This window comes from Rhamphochromis sp. 'chilingali' (genome assembly GCF_963969265.1).
Source record: "Rhamphochromis sp. 'chilingali' genome assembly, chromosome: 15".
NCBI lineage: Eukaryota > Metazoa > Chordata > Actinopteri > Cichliformes > Cichlidae > Rhamphochromis > Rhamphochromis sp. 'chilingali'.
In genome coordinates, this window is record NC_137942.1 from 23264858 (window position 1) to 23284741 (window position 19884).

General features: G+C 44.8%; 1 protein-coding gene across 1 annotated transcript; it reads left to right on the forward strand.

Annotated features, from left to right (window-relative positions):
• Positions 1-740: 740 nt before the first annotated feature.
• Positions 741-19778, forward strand: fscn1a (fascin actin-bundling protein 1a). Its single transcript, XM_080904704.1, has 5 exons — positions 741-1787; positions 13551-13707; positions 14777-14898; positions 16894-17061; positions 17353-19778. The coding sequence occupies exons 1-5, from the start codon at positions 947-949 to the stop codon at positions 17559-17561; spliced, it is 1497 nt and encodes a 498-aa protein (XP_080760830.1). The 5' UTR covers positions 741-946; the 3' UTR covers positions 17562-19778.
• The last annotated feature ends 106 nt before the right edge of the window (positions 19779-19884 follow it).

The following is a 19884-nucleotide window of genomic DNA, read 5'->3' on the forward strand; positions in this document are numbered from 1 at the left end:
GATTGGAAACTCCAGCGCTGTCGCTCTCATGGCGCCGTGCCATGGACGTGCACGGGTCATGTTTGGAACAACTGCCCTTGAAATTTCACTGAGCCATGAGCTACTTCTGCGTTGGCCGATATCTGTTTGTATGTTTTGTTTTGTTTTAAAGTGTACACTTTGTGTACTTTTGTGTGTGTGTGTGTGTGTGTGTGTGTGTGAGAGAGAGAGAGAGAGAGAGAGAGGGGGGGGGGGGGGTGCTCACTCATGCACATGGACTGAGAAGATGCCAGTGTGATCTGTTTGACCTCTTTGTTTCCAGCCCTCTGATGTGCATGCTCGGCCCATGAATAGAGCTGTTTTGTGAGCGGACACACGCACACGGTCCTCGTGATTTGAATGCTGAACCGGTCTCATATGTGTCTGAAAGCGAGAGAAAGTGATATTATTTTAATGCTTGGGTGGAAATCGAGTCGCTAGATATTAAAATAGAGGGCTTTTTAAAGAATTTAAGACAATTTTAAGAGTTTTGAGCTTGTACCAACACACACTGTTCACAATTAGACTTCTAGGGAATTCTGATGGGAAGCGGGAAAACAGGGGAAAATACCTAAACTAGACGGATAAAAGCAACAGGGTTCGAGCAGAGGAGACAACCAAGCTCTGCTCCCAGATTGCTGGTCATCCTGGAGGGCGTGGTTTGATGTGCGACGTCACTGATGGTTATATAGGCTGCAGCTGTGGCGGCGGTCTCGCGCTGCTGAGACAGGCAGAGCACCGAGGACCGGCGGCGCGCGCTCACAGACTCCCCCAAACAAAGAGAAGCACGCGAGGCTGCACAGCATCCCACCCTTTCAGCCGCGAGCTCACTTGCAGAACCGCTCCTCCTCCCCTCTCCTCCTCCTCGTTCTTCTCTCATCCCTCTCAGGACAGAACCGGTCCGAGGCTCGAGCGCACAGAAGCGACAATGACAACTAACGGAGCGACGAACGGAACCAGCGACATGCTGCAGATCCAGTTCGGTCTCATCAACTGCGGGAACAAATACCTGACGGCGGAGACCTTCGGCTTCAAAATCAACGCGTCCGCCACGTCCATGAAGAAGAAGCAGATCTGGACCCTGGAGCAGAGCGGCGATGACTCCAGCGGGAACGTGTTCTTCCTCAAGTCACACCTGGGCCGGTACATCGCCGCCGACAAGGACGGGAACGTCACCGGAGACAGCGAGACCCCGGGTCCGGAATGCCGGTTTGTCATCACCGCTCACGACGACGGCCGCTGGTCCCTGCAGTCCGAGCAGCACGGCCGCTACCTGGGCGGCACCGAGGACCGGATCATCTGCTTCGCCCAGACCGCCTCGGTGGCGGAGAAATGGAGCGTGCACATCGCCATGCACCCGCAGGTGAACATCTTCAGCGTGACGCGCAAGCGGTACGCGCACCTGAGCGACAAGGTGGACGAGATCGCCATCGACCGGGATGTCCCGTGGGGAGTGGACTCCATGATCACGCTCGTGTTCCGAGATCAGCGGTACCACCTCCAGACGTCCGACAACCGCTTCCTGAGGAACGACGGCGCGCTGGTCGCCACGACGGACAAGAGCACCGGCTACACGCTGGAGTTCCGCTCTGGTAAGGTGGCCTTCAGGGACTGCAGCGGCAGGTACCTCGCGCCCTCCGGGCCCTCCGGTACCATGAAGTCCGGCAAGAGCGCGCGCGTGGGCAAGGACGAGATGTTCGTGCTGGAGCAGAGCCACCCGCAGGTCGTGCTCACCGCAGCCAACGAGAGGAACGTCTCCACCCGGCAAGGTGGGTGTGGTGGTGGTCCGGTCCAGATCCCGTGTGTGTGTGTGAGAGAGAGAGAAGAGTGTCTGGTAGAGGAAGGGTTAACGTGATGGAATTTTGAGACTGCATCTCCCTCCTGCAGCGCGCTCTCTCTCTCTCTCTCTCTCTCTCTCTCTCACTCACACACACACACACACACACACACACACACACACACACACACACACACACACACACACACACACACACACACTCTGAATGATGGACACAGAGCATGGCCTAGACTTCTAGTCCCACACCAGAGGCCTGTGCGCACTTACACATGTTTAAACAATGTCTTTTGGGCCAAATCACCCTCTTTTCATAAAAAGTACTCCTCGTGTGCCATACCAAGCAAATACAGGGCCAGTGTTGTTGATACCAGTACCAATACTTTTAACCTATAATGGCAGCTTATGTAGGGGAGAGCAGTGTGTCATGATTTATGAGAGGAATCTCTAATTTGCAAATTCTGAGCACATTTCAATGACCACTGAATCACTGATTTTTACATTCCACTATAATTGGCACTAATGCAACAAAAACCCACCTTTCAGCTTTTCATGTACTCTGAATCTAGGTTTTTGTTTTTTGCATTTTTCATAGTGCATGTTTGGGGTAAATGATTTCCATTGATTCTATCACGCTTGTATCCATCTGATGTCAATACCAGCATTGGTATCGATACTATCGATATTTGGATCGATCAGCCCACCTCTACAAAACGCAGCACGAAATCACCACCACCACCACCCCTCCCCTCCCACCCCTCACTATTCCCAACCCCCTCAGGCTGGAGCGGATTAAAAGCACTGTTGTATCGTCTATGGTCAGTAAACTTTACAAACCACCACCATGTACACAGAGTTCTCAGCCTCTTACACACAGAGCACGGTGTGCACGCGTGCCTTCATTCAAATGTAAAACAGTCTTAAACTGGAAGGCTGACCGTGCCACCGAAGCAGAATGGCTCCACAATTAGAGAAAGGGGAGAAGATGACTGAAAACTTGGTAGGCAACTGCTACTTTTGTCTTTATACCAAAACAGCTTGCTTAATTTAGGTCGGGTGAGGTTCTGACTGATATGACCAGGAGCATTTAAAAATGCAAGACTAGAGTCCTCACCATCTGTGCAGCAGAAAAAGCTCCACAGTCTCAGCTGTCCAGTGAATGTGGATGGAAAAGCTGAAACTGGAGCCTTTGTGTCTCATTAAGAGAGATGCACAGCAGCATCCACAGCTGATGTGATTATTAGCTTCGATAAGGCGGAATAGTTTTTGTTTTTCTTCAATCTCTACTCCCCCTTCCCTCCATTACTGTTTGAGTGAGAGCTCATGGTCTTCATGCATGTCTGATTTTCGGCTGCATGACTGGGCAAGGACACAAGCTTCTCCCTCCACCTTCTTCCTTCCTTCCTTCCTTTTTTCCTCACCCCTCCTTACTTTTTTCCCAGTCTCTGTCTCCTTTATTGTTCTAACCTTTGTTTTTAACACCTCTTCTATATTTCCCCTCCTCCTGCCTTGCCACCCCCTCCCCTCCCCCACTCATACCAAGCCTTCAGGCTTGGCTGCTGTGTGTCTCCAGTCGTCATCGATGGCATGCCGCATGCTGAACAGTTGTCAGCCTTGATGTGTGCCTGAATATCTCTTTTCCCATCATTAATCCGAAACAAAAAAAAAAAGTATGATGAACTCAGCAGAAATTTGAGATCAGAGCGAGAGTGTGTGAATCATTCTCTAAATATCACTGTGAGCCAGCGCAGTAATCTGAGTATTTGCATGAGGCCGCGAGGCTCTGAAAGTAATGAACGACTTATAACTGATGCTCTCTGAATCACTCTGAATATCTGGCGTCTGCTGAGAAGACTGGTGGTTTAGTGGCTTTTTTGCTTTGTTTTTTAACTACAGCTTCTATTTTCATGAAGTGTGATCTGTCTATCCTTTCATTTTCCTCTCTCATCGTTGTCACACCCGGGCATGTTTGCTCTGTCTCCCTGCTTTGTTTACTTGTCACAGAGACATTCATCCTCGACTCACAAAGTAGGAGTTGCTACTTTATTTTTTTTATTTTTGTCCAGCTTCAAGCTCAGTCCCAACCCACAAAATGGTGGTCCATTTTGAAGGTGGAGGTTGCGGTATTAAAAGGATGGGCCCCTGCAATGAGAGCACGAACTGCTCTTTAATAATCCACCACAAAAACAATCACACTGTGATATGAATGGCTGGCTGCTCCACCACAGTTTATTATGGAAGGTGCAGTATCCTGCTTACATGCATGTGTTTAAGCAAATTTTGATACTAAGTGGCTTGTAATCGAGGAAACTGCAGTTTGTCATATCTATCTCTTTACGATTTGAGTGACACATGGAGTATTGGATGCAGCGTGGTGGATCTGCATTGATGGTTACCTTGTAGACAAACAAAAATGTACTTGCACGCGATGTTTCTCAGTGAGAAAAAGGTCAAACAGAGGTGTTGGGTTCAGAATGTCTCTTGCCTGCGACCAGAACTCGTCTACAAACCAGCGAGTGATGTCACAGGTGGTGTGAGTCACTTTTAAGTGCGTTGCTTTAACTTAACGGTGCAGGGAAAGGAGCACTGCTATCAGACTGCTTCTCGTGTCTTTAGATGCTTTATGCTGAAATATTGGAAATCATATCAGACATGTACCCATGATGCCTTGCTCATGGGTGACTCAACCCAAGTCGTCCCTTCTGACCGCTACAACTTATAACGAGCAGAAGATCCGAATCTTGAGAGGGGGGGAAAACCACATTCAGCCCGCCAACAACGGGATCATTGTGATGCAGATTAAATGCCAAGTGGAATTAAACTGCCTCCAGATGTTTTTTCAAATCAACAGCTGCTTATAGTCCCCTCCACTCCATTCTAAAGCAGCTATTTGGCTGACAGACCCAAGTCGTGATGATGGTTAAAATCGGCTGGCTTTTTTTTGGGGGGGGGGGGGGTTGGCTCGGGCCAGCTCAGTCGGGTCACTCTGAAAGCTGGTTTTGTCCAGTCAAAACTGTTGATTTGGTGACTCGCGCTTAATTGCTGTTTGTCAAGTTCTCACGCTCAAAAGCAGTAAATCCAGTTTAGACATCCTTTCATTAGTCGGCCATGATTATTGAGTCATGAAATTCTCTTTTTTTCTTTTTATCTTTCTCATGCACCCCTACTTTAAGATAAAATTATGGTCTGCATTGTGTGTTTTCAGTTTTGGCTACTGCAGGTTAGTTTGCACAGACACAGTGTTACAGTGGAGCTCGCTGGAGGAAAAAGATTCAGCTGCTCGTTTCAGGTTTAGCACATTTGATTTGTTGTGGTTACGTCATGGGAATCTGCATCCGCACACCTCAACGGTGCAGATGGTTAATATATTATGAATGCAGCTTCAGCTGATAGTATTAAGTCAGCTCATCCAAACACACCTACCAAAGACTCTGAGCTGAATGGGATTAGAAACGTTATCAGTGCTTTTGTTTGCACTTCTTCATGAGACCTCCGTTAATCTAAAATGTTGCAAATAACTCAAATGTTGCAAATGTTTTTACAAGAGAGGAGCTGACTCTTTACTCCCTTCTGTGATTTATTTTATTGTTACAGCCCAGCAGTGTTTTAATTAATCCAATATTTCATATTGGTTCACGTAAAGTCTGATGTCCGTCATTGTGTGACTTTAAACAAAACCCAAACGGTGCCACAGTTTTTGCTGTTCACTAATCTGAACTCACAGCATTTGTAATTGCTTTTTAAACTGACTCAGTGCTGCCGTTTGTTTCCGGCTCATAACATCCACTCTTCTCGTCTCTGGTCACGAATTCTCAGAGAGGCTGTTTAACGACCCGCATATGGACTCGGACGCAATTATCAGTCAGTTAGCCTGCAGCTCGGTGGCCCTTTAGTGGCCTGTTCTTCCTCTAAACTGTAGGGCAAGTGTGAGTGAAGACTGAGTGCTGGTTTGTCAGCTAAAACAATAAGAATCCGTCACATCCTGTTGGCGACCGGTGGTTGCTTTGTGACCACCGAGTGTTGACTGTTCTTTGTAAGCAACAATTCCCTGAGGGGCAAATGTGAGGTGACTCGGGGGGTCTTTGGTTTTTGGTGACAAAGCTCCTGCTGTCTCCATAAAACCCAAAGGACTATGAAAACAACTAGATTCAACCAAACCTCCAACCCCCATTGTGAAACAGTTAGCTTACAGTACTGTGTACCATCTTAAGTCTCCCTTTATTTCTTTGTAATTTACTAGGAAAATGAGAAAGAAGTGCAGCAGCTTGTTGAAACATGCAATATCATATACTGTATGTGTATAGTTGTGTATATAATAGAGATGGCACGATACCACTTTTTTATGTCCGATACCGATATCATAAATTTGGATATCTGCCGATACCGATATGAATCCGATATAGTGTTTTTTAATCAACAAAACTGTTTTTTAAATATCTTGCTGCATTTTGTATAAGTTCATACTCAAGTTTAAAACAACAACTACACTAAAGCTATTCTGTTATACCTGTATGCAAAAAAAAATATTTCATAGTTCAGCAATACTGATCAATCTAATAAACTCAAACCTGCACCATCCTCCCTATTCTGGTATTTTAAAGAGTACTTAGCATAAATATTAAGCAACCTAACTAATAGGGTTCCAACTCCCAGCAACAACAAAAATAAATAAATAAAAAATAGGGAACCACCCCTCACGCTCCACCTCATGATGCTTAATCGACGTAATCAACCTTAATTTGATGCAGTGTGAAAAAAAAATGCACAGAAATCAATTATTTTTCAAGAAATATTAAATAGATTCAACATCTTTCTTCAACAGAATTGCAGACTGCACAGATGGTACCTTCCCAAAGGAAAAAGTACTATAGCTTACAAGGGTATATATATTAGACTTAATAGTTACTATATACAGTAATGGACTTCTATTCCTTTTACATCAGATTAAAACTTTGGGTGTCAGATAATTATTTATTAAAAGCTAGACATTTTAAATGAGAATAAGAAAGAAAAGTATGTCTTTGTGCCCCCTTTTCCCTGTTAATGCCCTATCGGCCCCCCTGGCTAAACTTTGCTAGATCCGCCCCTGCACAGTTACCAGCGTCAGCTACGTAGAAAAAGATCCTGGTGTAGAAAGTAATATTAAATACATTCTAACAACAGCTGATCAAGCTTAAACGTGCTGCTGTTGTTCAGCCGCTGGTTTCCTCTTTCTGGTGCAAAGTGGGCCAAAAGCAAACTAGAGACACGGACTCCCGACAGAAAAGCCGATCAGCTGATCGTTAAGCAGTTTCATGATTGAAGTAGCAGCAGGAGAGGCAGTCGCTTGTTAAGCTTAAGCAGGAATGCTTTACAAACATTCAGAGATGGACTTACACACTTGCTTTACTTCTCTCGGGATAACTTTGTCGGAGATGAAATGCCAGGTTGCTAGCGAAGCTCCACATGCTATCCAGACCACCGACAGGTCCCGCATGCCACAGCCGCTCTATCACGTGATGCATACTGCTCCGACGTGCTAACGTTCTGAGGTGAGTTACGGCGTGTTGCAAGTTTTGTGAGGTGCTTTCGTGATATTTAATGGATCGGATTACATTTTTTTATTTTTCTCCGATATCCGATCCAGTAATTTAGGTCAATATCGGACCGATACCGATACGTAATATCGGATCGGTCCATCTCTAGTATATAATACTTTAAGTAATCTTCAGGAATAGTTCTCAGGGCTTCTTTAAGGGCATTCACAGTTCTTCTTTGGGTTTCGGCTGCTGTTTCTTCTGTTCTTTGTCAAGATGATCCCAATAATGTTCAACAAGGTTGAGGTCTGGGGTGTGGAGGCCAATCCATGCCTCTCAGGTCCCGTGTCAGGCCTTTGCATTCTTTTTTCACCTTTATTTCTTAATGATGTAACTTTGGCATTTTTCAGATATTCAAGTAAACAAAATGTGAGCTAATGTTTTGTTTTTTTTCTCTTTTTTTTTTTTTTTGACGGGATGCTAGTAATAAATTTACTATTTAAAACTGGTTCTATACTAAGTTGTCCAGTATGTGCAGACACTATGCTGATTTATCTCTAGAGCTGGGAGTCGGTTTTTAAATCTCTTGAATGATTCGGTGAGTAGTAACAAAAAAACAACCCCATTCCTCTGAAAATGATCAATTGCAACTGATGCAACGAAAAACAGCCTGAAGATGACATATTTTAAGAAAATCCGGCTCCTTGGAAGCGAAATATCAGAAAATGAGGTGTGACTAAAGACACTTGCACAGTCTGGGGATCGAACAAACTGAGCTTTAAATGTAGCCAGCCTAAACATCTCTATTGCCTTACAAAGCTCACTCTTGTTAAATGGTTGCTTCTCCCTATAAAGTCATCTATACGGATTACAGATTCATCTGTGGTTGCTTTGCATTAATTTGACAGAATCCTCATCTCCTAATTCATAAATAATTTTTAAGTCTGCACATTAGTCAGGGTGAAACCAACCGTGCAATGTGTGGTAAACTCAGGAAGCAGAAACACTGGCTCCATGTTGTGTCTGGCCACGAGTCAGCCCTGACACCCTATCTGCCTCCTTCATCCCCACCCGCGAGCAGGAAATGAGACGTGAGAGGCGCAGCTCTGACCTTGGCTGGTGTGCGATAATCCCCGCGGGGTGAAGGGCGACTATTTGCTTTCTCTCACTGCAACAAGGTCGACCAGTAGGATAAAAAAGATGGGAAGCATTTAATTTATGCATCCTTGGTAATGCTCGCTGGCTGTGACTGAGTGGGCACGCTGGCGTTTTAATGTTTGCACGCCCTCTGCGTGTTTGTGTGCTGGGAGCGCGCCAGAGGATCGGCCTCGCGTCAGCTGCATACCCACGAGGGGGGGAACCTCTCCTCCTCGATGTCTGCGCTTTATTATAGGTTAGGGTTCAGCTGGTCTCCAGCGTGTCATCCTGCCGTGCTCTGGGTGTGTCTCCACATCGCCGTCCTTGAGTTCACAGCAACTGTACTTCAGTAGAGACGAGCTGAACACACAGTTTGAATCAATTTGCCCAAAGAGTTGGGGCATCCCCGGGCACGATACTCTCTCACATGCCTGACCTCCTTTTCTCTGCATGCATGTGTGTTGTTTTTGTTTTTTGAGTTGAAGCAGCAGTGTTTCAGTCAGTGTGGGCCGGCTGGTTACACTCTGTGTGTTTGGATCAGAACAAAAGCTGATGATCTGGCTCCCTGTTTGTGCCCCAGCTGGTCGCCTCCTCAGTCAGGGCCTGGTGAACAATAGGAGCCACACAAACACACAAAGTAGGCTTGATAGAATCGCGTGCGTTCACAGCAGGCCTCTGGTGCTGGCTCACTGAGGACAATCTGTGCCTGCCGCCATTAGGCTGAGTGCGATGGGTGGAGTGGATTGTTGTTTAAGTAGAGTGTGTGCATGAGGTTTGGGAGGAATCGGCATGTGTGGTTTGCTGGTGTGTGTACATGATTGCAGACCCTCTCTGTCCTCCTTCATAACCCTGTGAGCTTCAAGACTGATCAGTGTGGACAGATCTGGTTGTGTAGCGGCCTCACGGCTGAGGCTGCACGGCCTTCAGGGTGACTGTTTTGTCTGTCAGTCTGGTATTTTTATAGCAGTTTTTTTTTTTTTTAAATGTCCTTGTGATAACTCAAGACAAGGCAGCTGAATGTGTGAAAGTGTCTGACACCATCTGCAAGGCTGACTGAAGTTTATTCAAATCAGATATTCAAAGAATCATTTACTCAAATCAGCTCAGCATGCAAAACTGCGTCTTAGTTTCCGGGTTTATTTTCATATAGTGAAATTCATGTTTGTTTTTCCGCTGAAACTAACAGTTCCAAACTCACGCCAGACTTTAGCCGGTGCCGGTTTTCAGTGTCTGTGTGAAAATGCACATTAGACATGCACGTAAAAATCAGACGTCTTAGATTTGTACAAAAATGAAGTAAATGAAAAACATTGAACTGAGAATGAAAAACAGAAGCTAAAGTGAACCCTGCTGACCTTTTATTCAATATTTTAAACTGAGTTTAAAAGTGTGTGATGCTTGATATTACCCCAAGTCATCGGTCACTGAAATGAACGTATTCGAGCCTTGTGATGATTTGGTGTCAGCGGTTGTTTTATTTTAGACTGAAGTAGTTGTTTTGCTTGGGCAGAGCGCAACTGAATAAACTGTTTGTTTGAAAAATTCCCCAGTTTGGGAAGTATGCTTATCCTCTTGACTGATGACAGTCAGATAAGATGTGTGGTTACACAGCTATACGTTTTGAAGCTGTAATCTAATTTCACCGGTCGCCTCATAAGCAGAAAGAAAAAATCTCCCAAAATATTACCCCGCCAGCAGCAGCCTGAACTGCTGGTACAAGGCAGCATGGATCCACACTTTCATGTTATTTATGCCAAATTCTGTCTCTAACGTGAATGTTGCAGCAGAAACTGAGACTCCTCAGACAAGGCAGCATTTTCCAAGTCTCCTGTTGTCCAATTTTAATGATTTTGTGTGAGTTTTAGCATCAGTTCGATGGGTTTTCTTCTACTGTGGTCTTCTGCTGCTGTAGCTGAACTGCTCAAAGGTTTGATGTTTTACATTCAGAGATGCTCTTCTGCATGGCTTGGTTATAACGAGTGGTTGTTGGAATTACCGTCTCCTCAGCATAAAACAGCTTGTCCATTCTTGTCTGGTATAAACAAGCTGTTTTATCCAGAGAATCATTTTTCTTCTCAGACCATCCTCTATAAACCGATGGTTCTGTGGGAAAATCCCAACAGGCTAGCAGTTTCTGAAATACTTGGACCAACATCATGCTATGTATAAAAAGTAACTTGCATCACCTTTCTTCCACATTCTGATCCTCGCTTTGAACTTCAGCAGGTCGTCTTGAACAGATCTACCTGCTTAGATGTGTTGAGTTGCTGCTATGTGGCTGACTGTTGAGAGATTTGCAAAAACAAGGAGTTGAACAAGTGGCCAGTGAGTGTGCAGTCTTTGAAAGCAGTTAAAGGATTTTCATGCAAGTTATTTTTCACCATATGAACATATCTAGCTCTTTTCACCAGAGCACTGATTTAAAAAGCCATGCCAGTTCATAATATGGAAACAGCCAGCAAAGAAAAATGATAGGAGGACGTGCATACTAATGAATAGATATGGCCGCCACCAACACCTGTGCTCCATGTGTCATTGATGAGTGGCTCAGGTTTCCAGGTTTGGCTCTTGATTGGTTCTTTTGGAGGACGACGCGAGAAAACCACCAACTTTGCCTTTGAATAGATTTCTGTTCAGTGACTTTGAGTGCTGTGAGTCTCGTATGTAATTCATCACATTTGTATGAAGCTGAGGTTAGCACCAGGTTAGCTTGAAATGAACAGATGTAAGCAGCTAGCTTGGCTCTGTCCACAGTAACAAGTCCACCTACCACCTGCTCTTTAAAGCTCAGTAATTACCACACTGATTTGTTCGCCTCGCCCTGGTTGTCTGGTTTGACCCCAAACTTCCTGAGCTGGATATCAAACTGCTTGTTTTTCATAGAGCCGCCTCGACACTGTATCAAAACAGAGCCCATGCTACTGCTTTGAATGAACAGCTCACATTAACACAACCCAGATGACATAACTCACGCTTGACGGGCTTTTTCTTTGTGCTCTTATCATTTACAAGTCAAAATTTCAAAAGTAAAGACCTCATATTAAAATGAGGTTTTGAATGACTTTCATAAGAGTCTTTTGTAGTGTTTTTAAAATTAGCACATTTGCTATTTGCATTGTAAAGTCGTCTCTAATACCAGCCAAAAGCTCGTCATGGGTCAAAACCACCAGCAGATGGTTTGATCCACGCATAGCCACAGTCTACATACATGGGCTCTGCTTTGCTACTAGAGTTGCGTTGGCTGAGCAGGAAGCAGCGAGCATTAGAGGAGAGTTCAGAGACGTGTCCCATCTTGGAGGACACGGATCTTTTTTGCCAGTTTTCTTTCTCCTTGTCCTCTTCAAACCCTTCTAAATGAACATTCTTGTTTCCTCCGTACCCCCTCCTCTCCATGTGGTTCCCATTATGGTTATATTTTCCTTCTTAATCATCTGTGTGTGTGCACATGTGTGCATCTCTGCATTTTTCTGCAGAAACTCAATCCCGAGCGCCAGACACAGTCCGTGAGCAGTAACTGTTGAACACCTTTATGTAACGCTGGCTCTGTGTGAATACTGTTACTGAGTGCTGCTGGCAGAATAGTTACTGTTGGGGTAAAGGTTCCCCTCTTAATGTGTTCACAAACATGTTGTGCCACTTGTGCGGCTGTTTTTTTTGTTTTGTTTTTTCTTCGTCTTCTCCTGATTCGCCCTCTCACCTCTTGCTCTGCACACATTTACATAGCAGACAGGCTCTCTCTCTCTCTTTTGTGAGCCCTCTGGCTATAGGTCAGTGCACAGTATGATTTCATCATATACAATGGCGGGCTTTGTGCTGCTTAGATTGTATTTGTGCGTCTGGGTTTTCGCTCTTAGGTAAACACATGAGTCAACCATCTTTGTTGCTCTTGAGTGCCTGACTAAGGTTGATTTGATTTTAATGAGGTCTGCTGATCTGTACAAACACACACATGCACTCACAGACTCACTGATTTTTGTAGTTTTTTTTTTTTTGGACTACAGATATACAGCAGGGGAAGAAGGACGTGGAAATGACAATTATAACTGTGATGTATTTTAAATGTTCACAGAGCTAAAGCTTTTTTCTTTTTTTAAATTGGCCTACAAGTTTTGTCAAGGCTAGCTGCCATCGATTAAATAGCCAATCAAATTATTCAGATAGTTCCCATTGCTTTTGGTACACCTTAAGGGACACCATCACTCTCGTTTCGTATTCTTGGAATCTGCTATAGTAGCTTTGCATGATTCACAGTTCAAAATAATCCTTTTATCTTACACTGGGCCTTGTTGCAGTTTTCTTCTGATATCTGATTGGCTGCCCCTCATGAACAGGAGGTTTGAACTGCAGGTGGGTGGAGCTTCTGTGTGCCTGAGATGACCATATTAGGGATATGTTCTCACTGACATAATGCAGAGTGGGGGGAAAAATATCTCTGAAATACTAAATGCCTACAAAACCAACAACTTATACTTTAGTTGAGTAATGTTTTCATGCTAAAAATGGAAGCATGTTAATATTTTATCATTATTTGGGGATGTAGATGTAAGTATTTAGCATCAGAGCTGCTGTGCCTTCTCAGATTCCCGCAGAGACTGTTGTCACTGCTGGCTAGCAAACTCTGTGTGCTGTGACCGTCCACTGTGACACCTGATCCTTTGAAGTGTAGTGGGGTCTGTCTAGACCAGGACAGATGTGAGTGGGTGGGTGTGGGTTTGTGTGCAGCTGTGTTAAATCCTTCACTAATCTAAGCAGACTGATGTTGTTCATTTGGTACGTCTGATCCTGACCAGCGGATGTGAACGTGTGGGCTGTGTATACCTCGGTGGGTATAAGGGTGCATGCAGCGCTGTCCGGACATATTGAATTATGTGGACAGGGCTGATGTCCTCATAATCCTTGCAAAGAAAAAGCTTTTGGAGAATGTTTGTATAGAAGTTTCAGAAGAAGTCCTTACTATACGGTTACCTGCCTCACGTGTGCGTGCGTGTGTGTTGAATGTTAATGATGAATCTTCTGTGGTTATTCATATCCCTCTCATATTCATCAGCCTGACAAGGTCTCCCCAACATTTTAACCCCACACAGGTATGGACCTGTCAGCCAATCAGGATGAAGAAAGTGACCAAGAGGTATTCCAGATGGAGATCTGCCGTGAAAACAGGAAGTGCGCATTCCGGACTGCCGCTGGGAAATACTGGACCCTGACGGCTAACGGCGGCCTGCAGTGCACGGCCTCCACTAAGTAAGAATCGCACACATCATCACAGCTACCCCTGCTTCAGTGAGGTCCGTTCATTGTCCGTGTGTGTGTCTGCTGACTGTGGAAAACTCAAACTGGTCCGTCATAGCTTCTGGTGTTTAGTCCTCACTCGTAATTTGACCTGTGTGTGGGAGGGATTGATGGCATGTTCATAGCTGTGGCATGCTGTGGGAGTTGAAGTGCATTTGTGTGCAGCCCTAACCTGTGGAGTCATTTGCTTTAATGTACAGTAGTTCAGTTCAACCAGAGAGCTAGCTATTAACCCCTGACCTTTGACCCTATGCTCTTGAGTCACTTCTCTGTGAGTCCCCAGACAGATCCAGGAGTGGGAGTCTGGTCATTTTACATGTCATGAGAGTTAAGAGAGTTTTACTTTTAAAGCCTCTTTCTTGAGGAAACTATGTGCGGTGATCAGGAGGAGCTGCAGATGTTTAGCATTAGCGTGTTTGCACGTGTGCAGGAATGATGCAGAGGACAGCAGTAAACTGATCAGCTCGGTCACAAGCATGCGCTATGAGGGAGCTCAGAAGCAGACCATTCTGTTTAAGATAAGACCGAGCAGATCCTCAACACTGAGGGGGGCCTGCAGGAACTTCACCAGATTACTCAATCACATTCTTGAGATTTCCCTCTGTTTACTTCTCGCAGATTAGACCACCAAAGTGCTTTTTTTCTTTTTCTTTTTTTTCTTTTTTTTTTTTAAACCAGCTGTGGTCTGCTGAAAACATTTTGAGGATGTTTCTGAGCTTCAGAGAATCAAAATCAACTTAAAAAAAATTCTCTCCCAAGTGAAAGGATTTAGTAAGCTACTTGATTCCACTTAACCAAAGACTTCAAGCTTATCCCTCTACCCGGGTCCTACATATCTAATTACCCAAGAGTCACTTGCACTGCGATAAAGCTGCTGGGCGTCTCAGTCTGTGAAGATGTTTGTTTTTTGTTTTGTTTTTTTTAGCTGACAATCCTGCGAGTGCATTACTGCATATCTGACTGCTGTGTAAGGTTTTTTGGGTACTCCTTTAACTCTTTAATTTTCTCTCCGTCTCTGCAGATCAGCTAATTGCTACTTTGACATTGAGTGGCGTGGGAAGAGGCTGACGTTCCGGGCTGCTAATGGGAAATACGTCGCCGCCAAGAAAAACGGCCAGTTGGCGGCCACCATCGACAGTGCAGGTTAGTGCGACGTGTTGATACAGCCGTGCAAACAGACGCACGGGGGATAACCAATTTACACCTCTGCAGTGACGGGGAGAATTTCAGTGCAGTGGAAGTAATTCAATTGTGGCTCCAGTTGTGCACTTGAGTGGAGGGGTTCTGTTTTGTAAGCTGTTTAATGCTTTTTAACTCTGTTGCAGTCTTTTCGTTTGCGTTTTTTGCCAAGTTTTTACTCGATGTATTGAATTAATGGTGCTGATTGGAAACATCATGGGAAAATTCCTGAGCAAGCAAGAGTGTGTGTGTGACACTAAAAATAAATAAGGGCTGGCTTTTGTTACCAGTGTTGTGCAATGAGTGAAAAGCTTCCTGCTGACTAAAAACAAAAAACCTCTTTATATCTCTCACAGCCATGAATGTGCTGTTTATCAGCCACAACATGGAAAGTGAAACCATTGCCCAACACATTATATTGGCATTTTAGAAAATACAGGTTATGCTGACATTATGAAGGTTTTTTTTTTTAATGTTACCTTCAAACACTGAATATTTTAAGCTCTTCTAGTACTTCAAAAACTGAGTTTATACAAGACTGAAAGTCAATATTTGGTAAGATCCCCTTTAGTCTCCAACACAGTCTGAACTCTCTTGCGCAGGTATAGAACAGTTCTCCAGGCTTCTTGAAGGACATTCAAAGCTCCTCTTTGGATGTTGACTGGCTTTTGCTCTGTTCTTTGTTAAGATGATCCCACACTGCTTCAGTGGTGTTGAGGTTTGGGTTCTGGGGAGGCCAATCCATGACTGACAGTGTAACATTGTGTTTTTTCTATCGAGATATGCAGATATGCTTTTATCCCATTGACAGCGTGTTGGGGATCACTGCAAAGCGCATTGACACAGATTTTCAGTCCAGTTCTTGTATAGTTTGGTATACCTATTACAGCCTTTTCTCCCCGTTTGTCAGTAAGAATGACTTCTTGACAGTCACCTTTCTACTGAGACCATTTCTCGTGAGGCATCAGTGAACAGTAGATGGGTCAGGTGAAGTTCTGGATGCATCTCTCAGGTCGTGTGTCAGGCCTTTCACCTAAGAGCTCTATGCGGGGGAAGGAGGAAAAAAAAGTGAAACAAATGTGTTCTTTTTGGGGGGTTTTTGCAATAGGCTGCTAGCAACAACGTGCCTAAAGGTGCAATTTAAAATTGCTTGTGTTGGGTGCCTTTTCTTCATTCTTGAATGATTCATAGTTCTAAACAAAAGATCTTCCCTGTGAAAATGGTCAGATATAAGAAGACAATGTTGAAATAACAGCTTCTCCTAACAGTCTTTTGTAGTTGTAGACAGATTTGATGTCAGTGCTAACCAGCTAGCTAACCGGCTAGCTAACAGCTGCAGATTTTCCTCATACACTGATGCCACATATTGTCAAGTAGTTTGGTTGATTTGTGTTACATTGATGTCCTTACATTGACATTACACTGAATTTTTATACATGTAACGCTTGGCCAGATAAGTTTTTATTAATAAGTGTTTATTAACTTTGGCTACAAGCACATGATGAAAGTCTTTGTGCTAACTGGCTGCATGTAACATTAGCATTTAATAGGCAGATCAACACTCTGCAAACACCTTTTTCCTCACATTAGTCGGTGGCACAGAGGTTCTAAAAAAGGAAATGCCAAGCTTTTGCACAGAATTTAGGCTGACAGAAACTACAAGTCAGCAAGCGGATCACAAGATGCTCCGCTTATAGATCAGGCGTTGGTCTCCAGCATTGGCGGATCAAAGCTGACGGGTTTTTGCTTTGTGCTGCAGTTTCTCTTTCAGGAGGCTTTGGCAGCTTGAGCACTCGCTGACACAGATTTCTGACATGAGTTGCATCACATACGTTATTTTTTAATGAGAACAAAGAGTCAGCATTTTTAATCATAAGCAGCATTCCAGCAAAACAAAGAAGCACAATGTGCTGATGTGAAGACTGCACATTGCTCTGACACATCTGTTGTCTCTTTCAGGTGAGTCTGAGGAGTTCATCATGAAGCTGATCAACCGCCCGATCATCGTGCTGCGCGGGGAGCACGGCTTCATCGGTTGCAGGAAGGTGACCGGGACGCTGGACTCCAACCGCTCCTCCTATGACTACTTTACTCTGGAGTTCAGAGATGGAGCGTACAGCCTGCAAGGTCTGTTTTTGACACAACTGGGTCCTGCAGAGGAGAAGTCATATTAATGCAAACTTTCATTTGTAGTAACCTTAAACAGTCAGCAAGCTGATGCTATAACGTCAGTATGTGGAGAGACACGGACACGGGGGGTTTAATCATTTATTCTCCAAGAGATTTAGATTTTCACTATGGACTCACAAGGTGTCTGTGCCAAAAAAGGATTTCAATCTTTTGTTTCTTCCCCATGATTATCATTTTTAATCCTCACTTTTCCTCCTCCCCTGTGCCTCCTCTCCACTCTTCCTGCAGACTCTACAGGTAAATACTGGATGGTGGGGAACGAGCAGTCGGTGGTGAGCAGCAGCGACACGCCCGTCGACTTCCTCTTTGAGTTTTGCGACTACAACAAGCTGGCCATCTGCCACGCCGCTGACGGGAAATACCTGCGCGGCGACCATGCCGGCGTGCTGAAGGCCAACGCCGACGACCTTGAGACCGCCACACTGTGGGAGTACTGAGGGGGAAGCGGAGGGGGAAAACCCGCGGCGAACGGGGATGTGGTCGCCTGCCGCCGTGATGCCGGAGGAGGGAAACGAGAGCACGGCGGCGGCTCGACGACACCACCCGTCCACACATATATGGTGTCCTCACCCCCCCTCCCCTCCTCCCTCCCCTCTTGCTCCTCAGTATATCCTGTACTTATAACTTTATATGTTGATGAACTGCACAGAGAGAACAGGAAGGTTAGAAGAAGGAAAGAAGGAGACGCTCCTTTTTCCTTTCCTTTTTATCCTTCCTCTCTTTTTTCCAGCTCTGCTCTGCAGTGCCGACCTTTATCTGTTGCCATAGTTACCACAGGGCTGTGCACTTTTCTTCTGCTCCAATCTGGTTTGCTGCTCGACCCATCCCCACCCCCCCATCCTCCGCCACTCACTCCGTCCTTGCCTTACGATTGGGCTGTTTCTCCCCCCCAGAGCAGAGCAGAGCCACGTTTAAAGAGCCCCCTCCTCTCTGAGTGAACCCCCTCGTCTTTCCACTCGTCTCTATTGTTTGTGTGAGCGGCACACGGTGGCAGTATTTATGGTGTCTGAGCTGATCTGGTAGAGTCCTTTTTCTACTTGATCTGATCTCTGAAAACAGACTCAAACCTCATTGCTGTGTCCTGTCAGGTGGCTGTAAGATAGGAAGGAGGAGGTCTGTTTCTCTGATGGTTGGCTCTTGTAGAAACTGGTTTTCTCACCAGGCTGTTTTCTATATTTTCTTAATTTCCTTTTCTCTCTCATGAGCGGGCCTCGTGCGCCTGTGATGACTGTGATACAACTGGAGTGGATCTGCTGATGATAAAGATGTTGAAGATGTTCTGATCGAAGGGTTCAGTCTCGCCCGTTTTTCATCTCAAGTGTAGGAAATGTCCAAACAGTTTCCCGTGTAGTTCCTCTAGCTGTTTCCTCATTGGTTTGGCAGGAAGTCTGATTTCCTAGACCAAACGATGGGAAGTAGGAAGTTGATCGCTAATACAATTGTCACAAGAATAGTGTAAAGAAACTAAGTGAAGCATTAAAAATGATGGGCCACGTGTGGTATGTGTAATGGAGGAGGAAAAAAGTCTGTGAAACACAGTTGGATTCATTTCTTTTTCCATGTCCGAGGCACAGACATTATCATGGGTAAGTGTACAGTAGGTAGTCCTAAAAAATAAAAACTGGAGTAAAATGATTTATAAACTCTTTGAAAGCTGCTTTTTCGATTCCCTCGACTTGGCGCACGCCTCAGCCTTTACATGTAGACCAAACCTTTGATACTGGAACCGACAAAAACTGGAACCTGGTGCTACTAACAACGTCCCGTCGAACATCTCGCACACCGTCCGGGGACGGTTTTCCTACTGCCTGTCCACCTCTACACCCATTCCCCATTCCCTAAATCTGCTGCTTCTTTTCGGTCCGAGCAGCGCCATGACCGCATTTACAGCGACGTCTCCATTTCTGTTTGCGTTGGATTTTTTTTTTTCTTATGTCTGAACTGTTGGTGAAAGTTCAGTAGAGACTTGTTTTAAAAGGAGGAAAGAAGTAGTTTGATTACAAGTGGTCTGTAATGCAGTCATGTAGCACGCTGCACCCACGGGTCCCCCCCCACCTCTTCGATTCTCCACCCTTCAGCAGTCTGCATTCATACTAACAGAAGCAGAAAGTTTCTATCTGCTGCTTTTTTTTTTCTTTTTCTTTTTTTAACGATCCAGCAAAGATGATCTTGGCACGTGCACCCCCGCCCCCACCTGAATTATTGGGCTCTTCCACCCATCATCATCCAGCATTCCTCTGATCTGAAGGTCAGTATGGAAAACCAATCACTGCTTAGCCCACGTCCAACTTTCTGAAGGTTTTTATTTTTTTTTATTTTTTGGCATGAATGGTTGAGAATCTCGAGTGAATAAAAGGAGCAGTTGTCCTCGGAGAAACCAGCTTCTCCAAGGTAACCAAGACATGGGCTTAGACAAACGGATGTGGAAGGGTAAACATGTGGTAATGACTGTGCCTTACTCTTGAGTTTTCGGGCAGTAGACAAATTAGAAAAAAAAGAGTCCACATCTTTGCTTTGTATAACTGGAACTTCCTTTTGTATTATTTTGTATAATTTTTCTTTGATATTTGTGAATTAATCTCTTTCTCTCTCTCTCTCGTGCCATTGGTTCACCTAAAATCCAACGACCAATAAAACTGGGATTTGGAACGCTATGTGGCTCAATGGTATTTTTTTCTCATTTCCTGGCAAGTTTCAGACAAAACCCTGGTGTCCTCAGTGACCTCCTCTCCAGAACTGTTTTTTGTTTTTTTTTGTTTT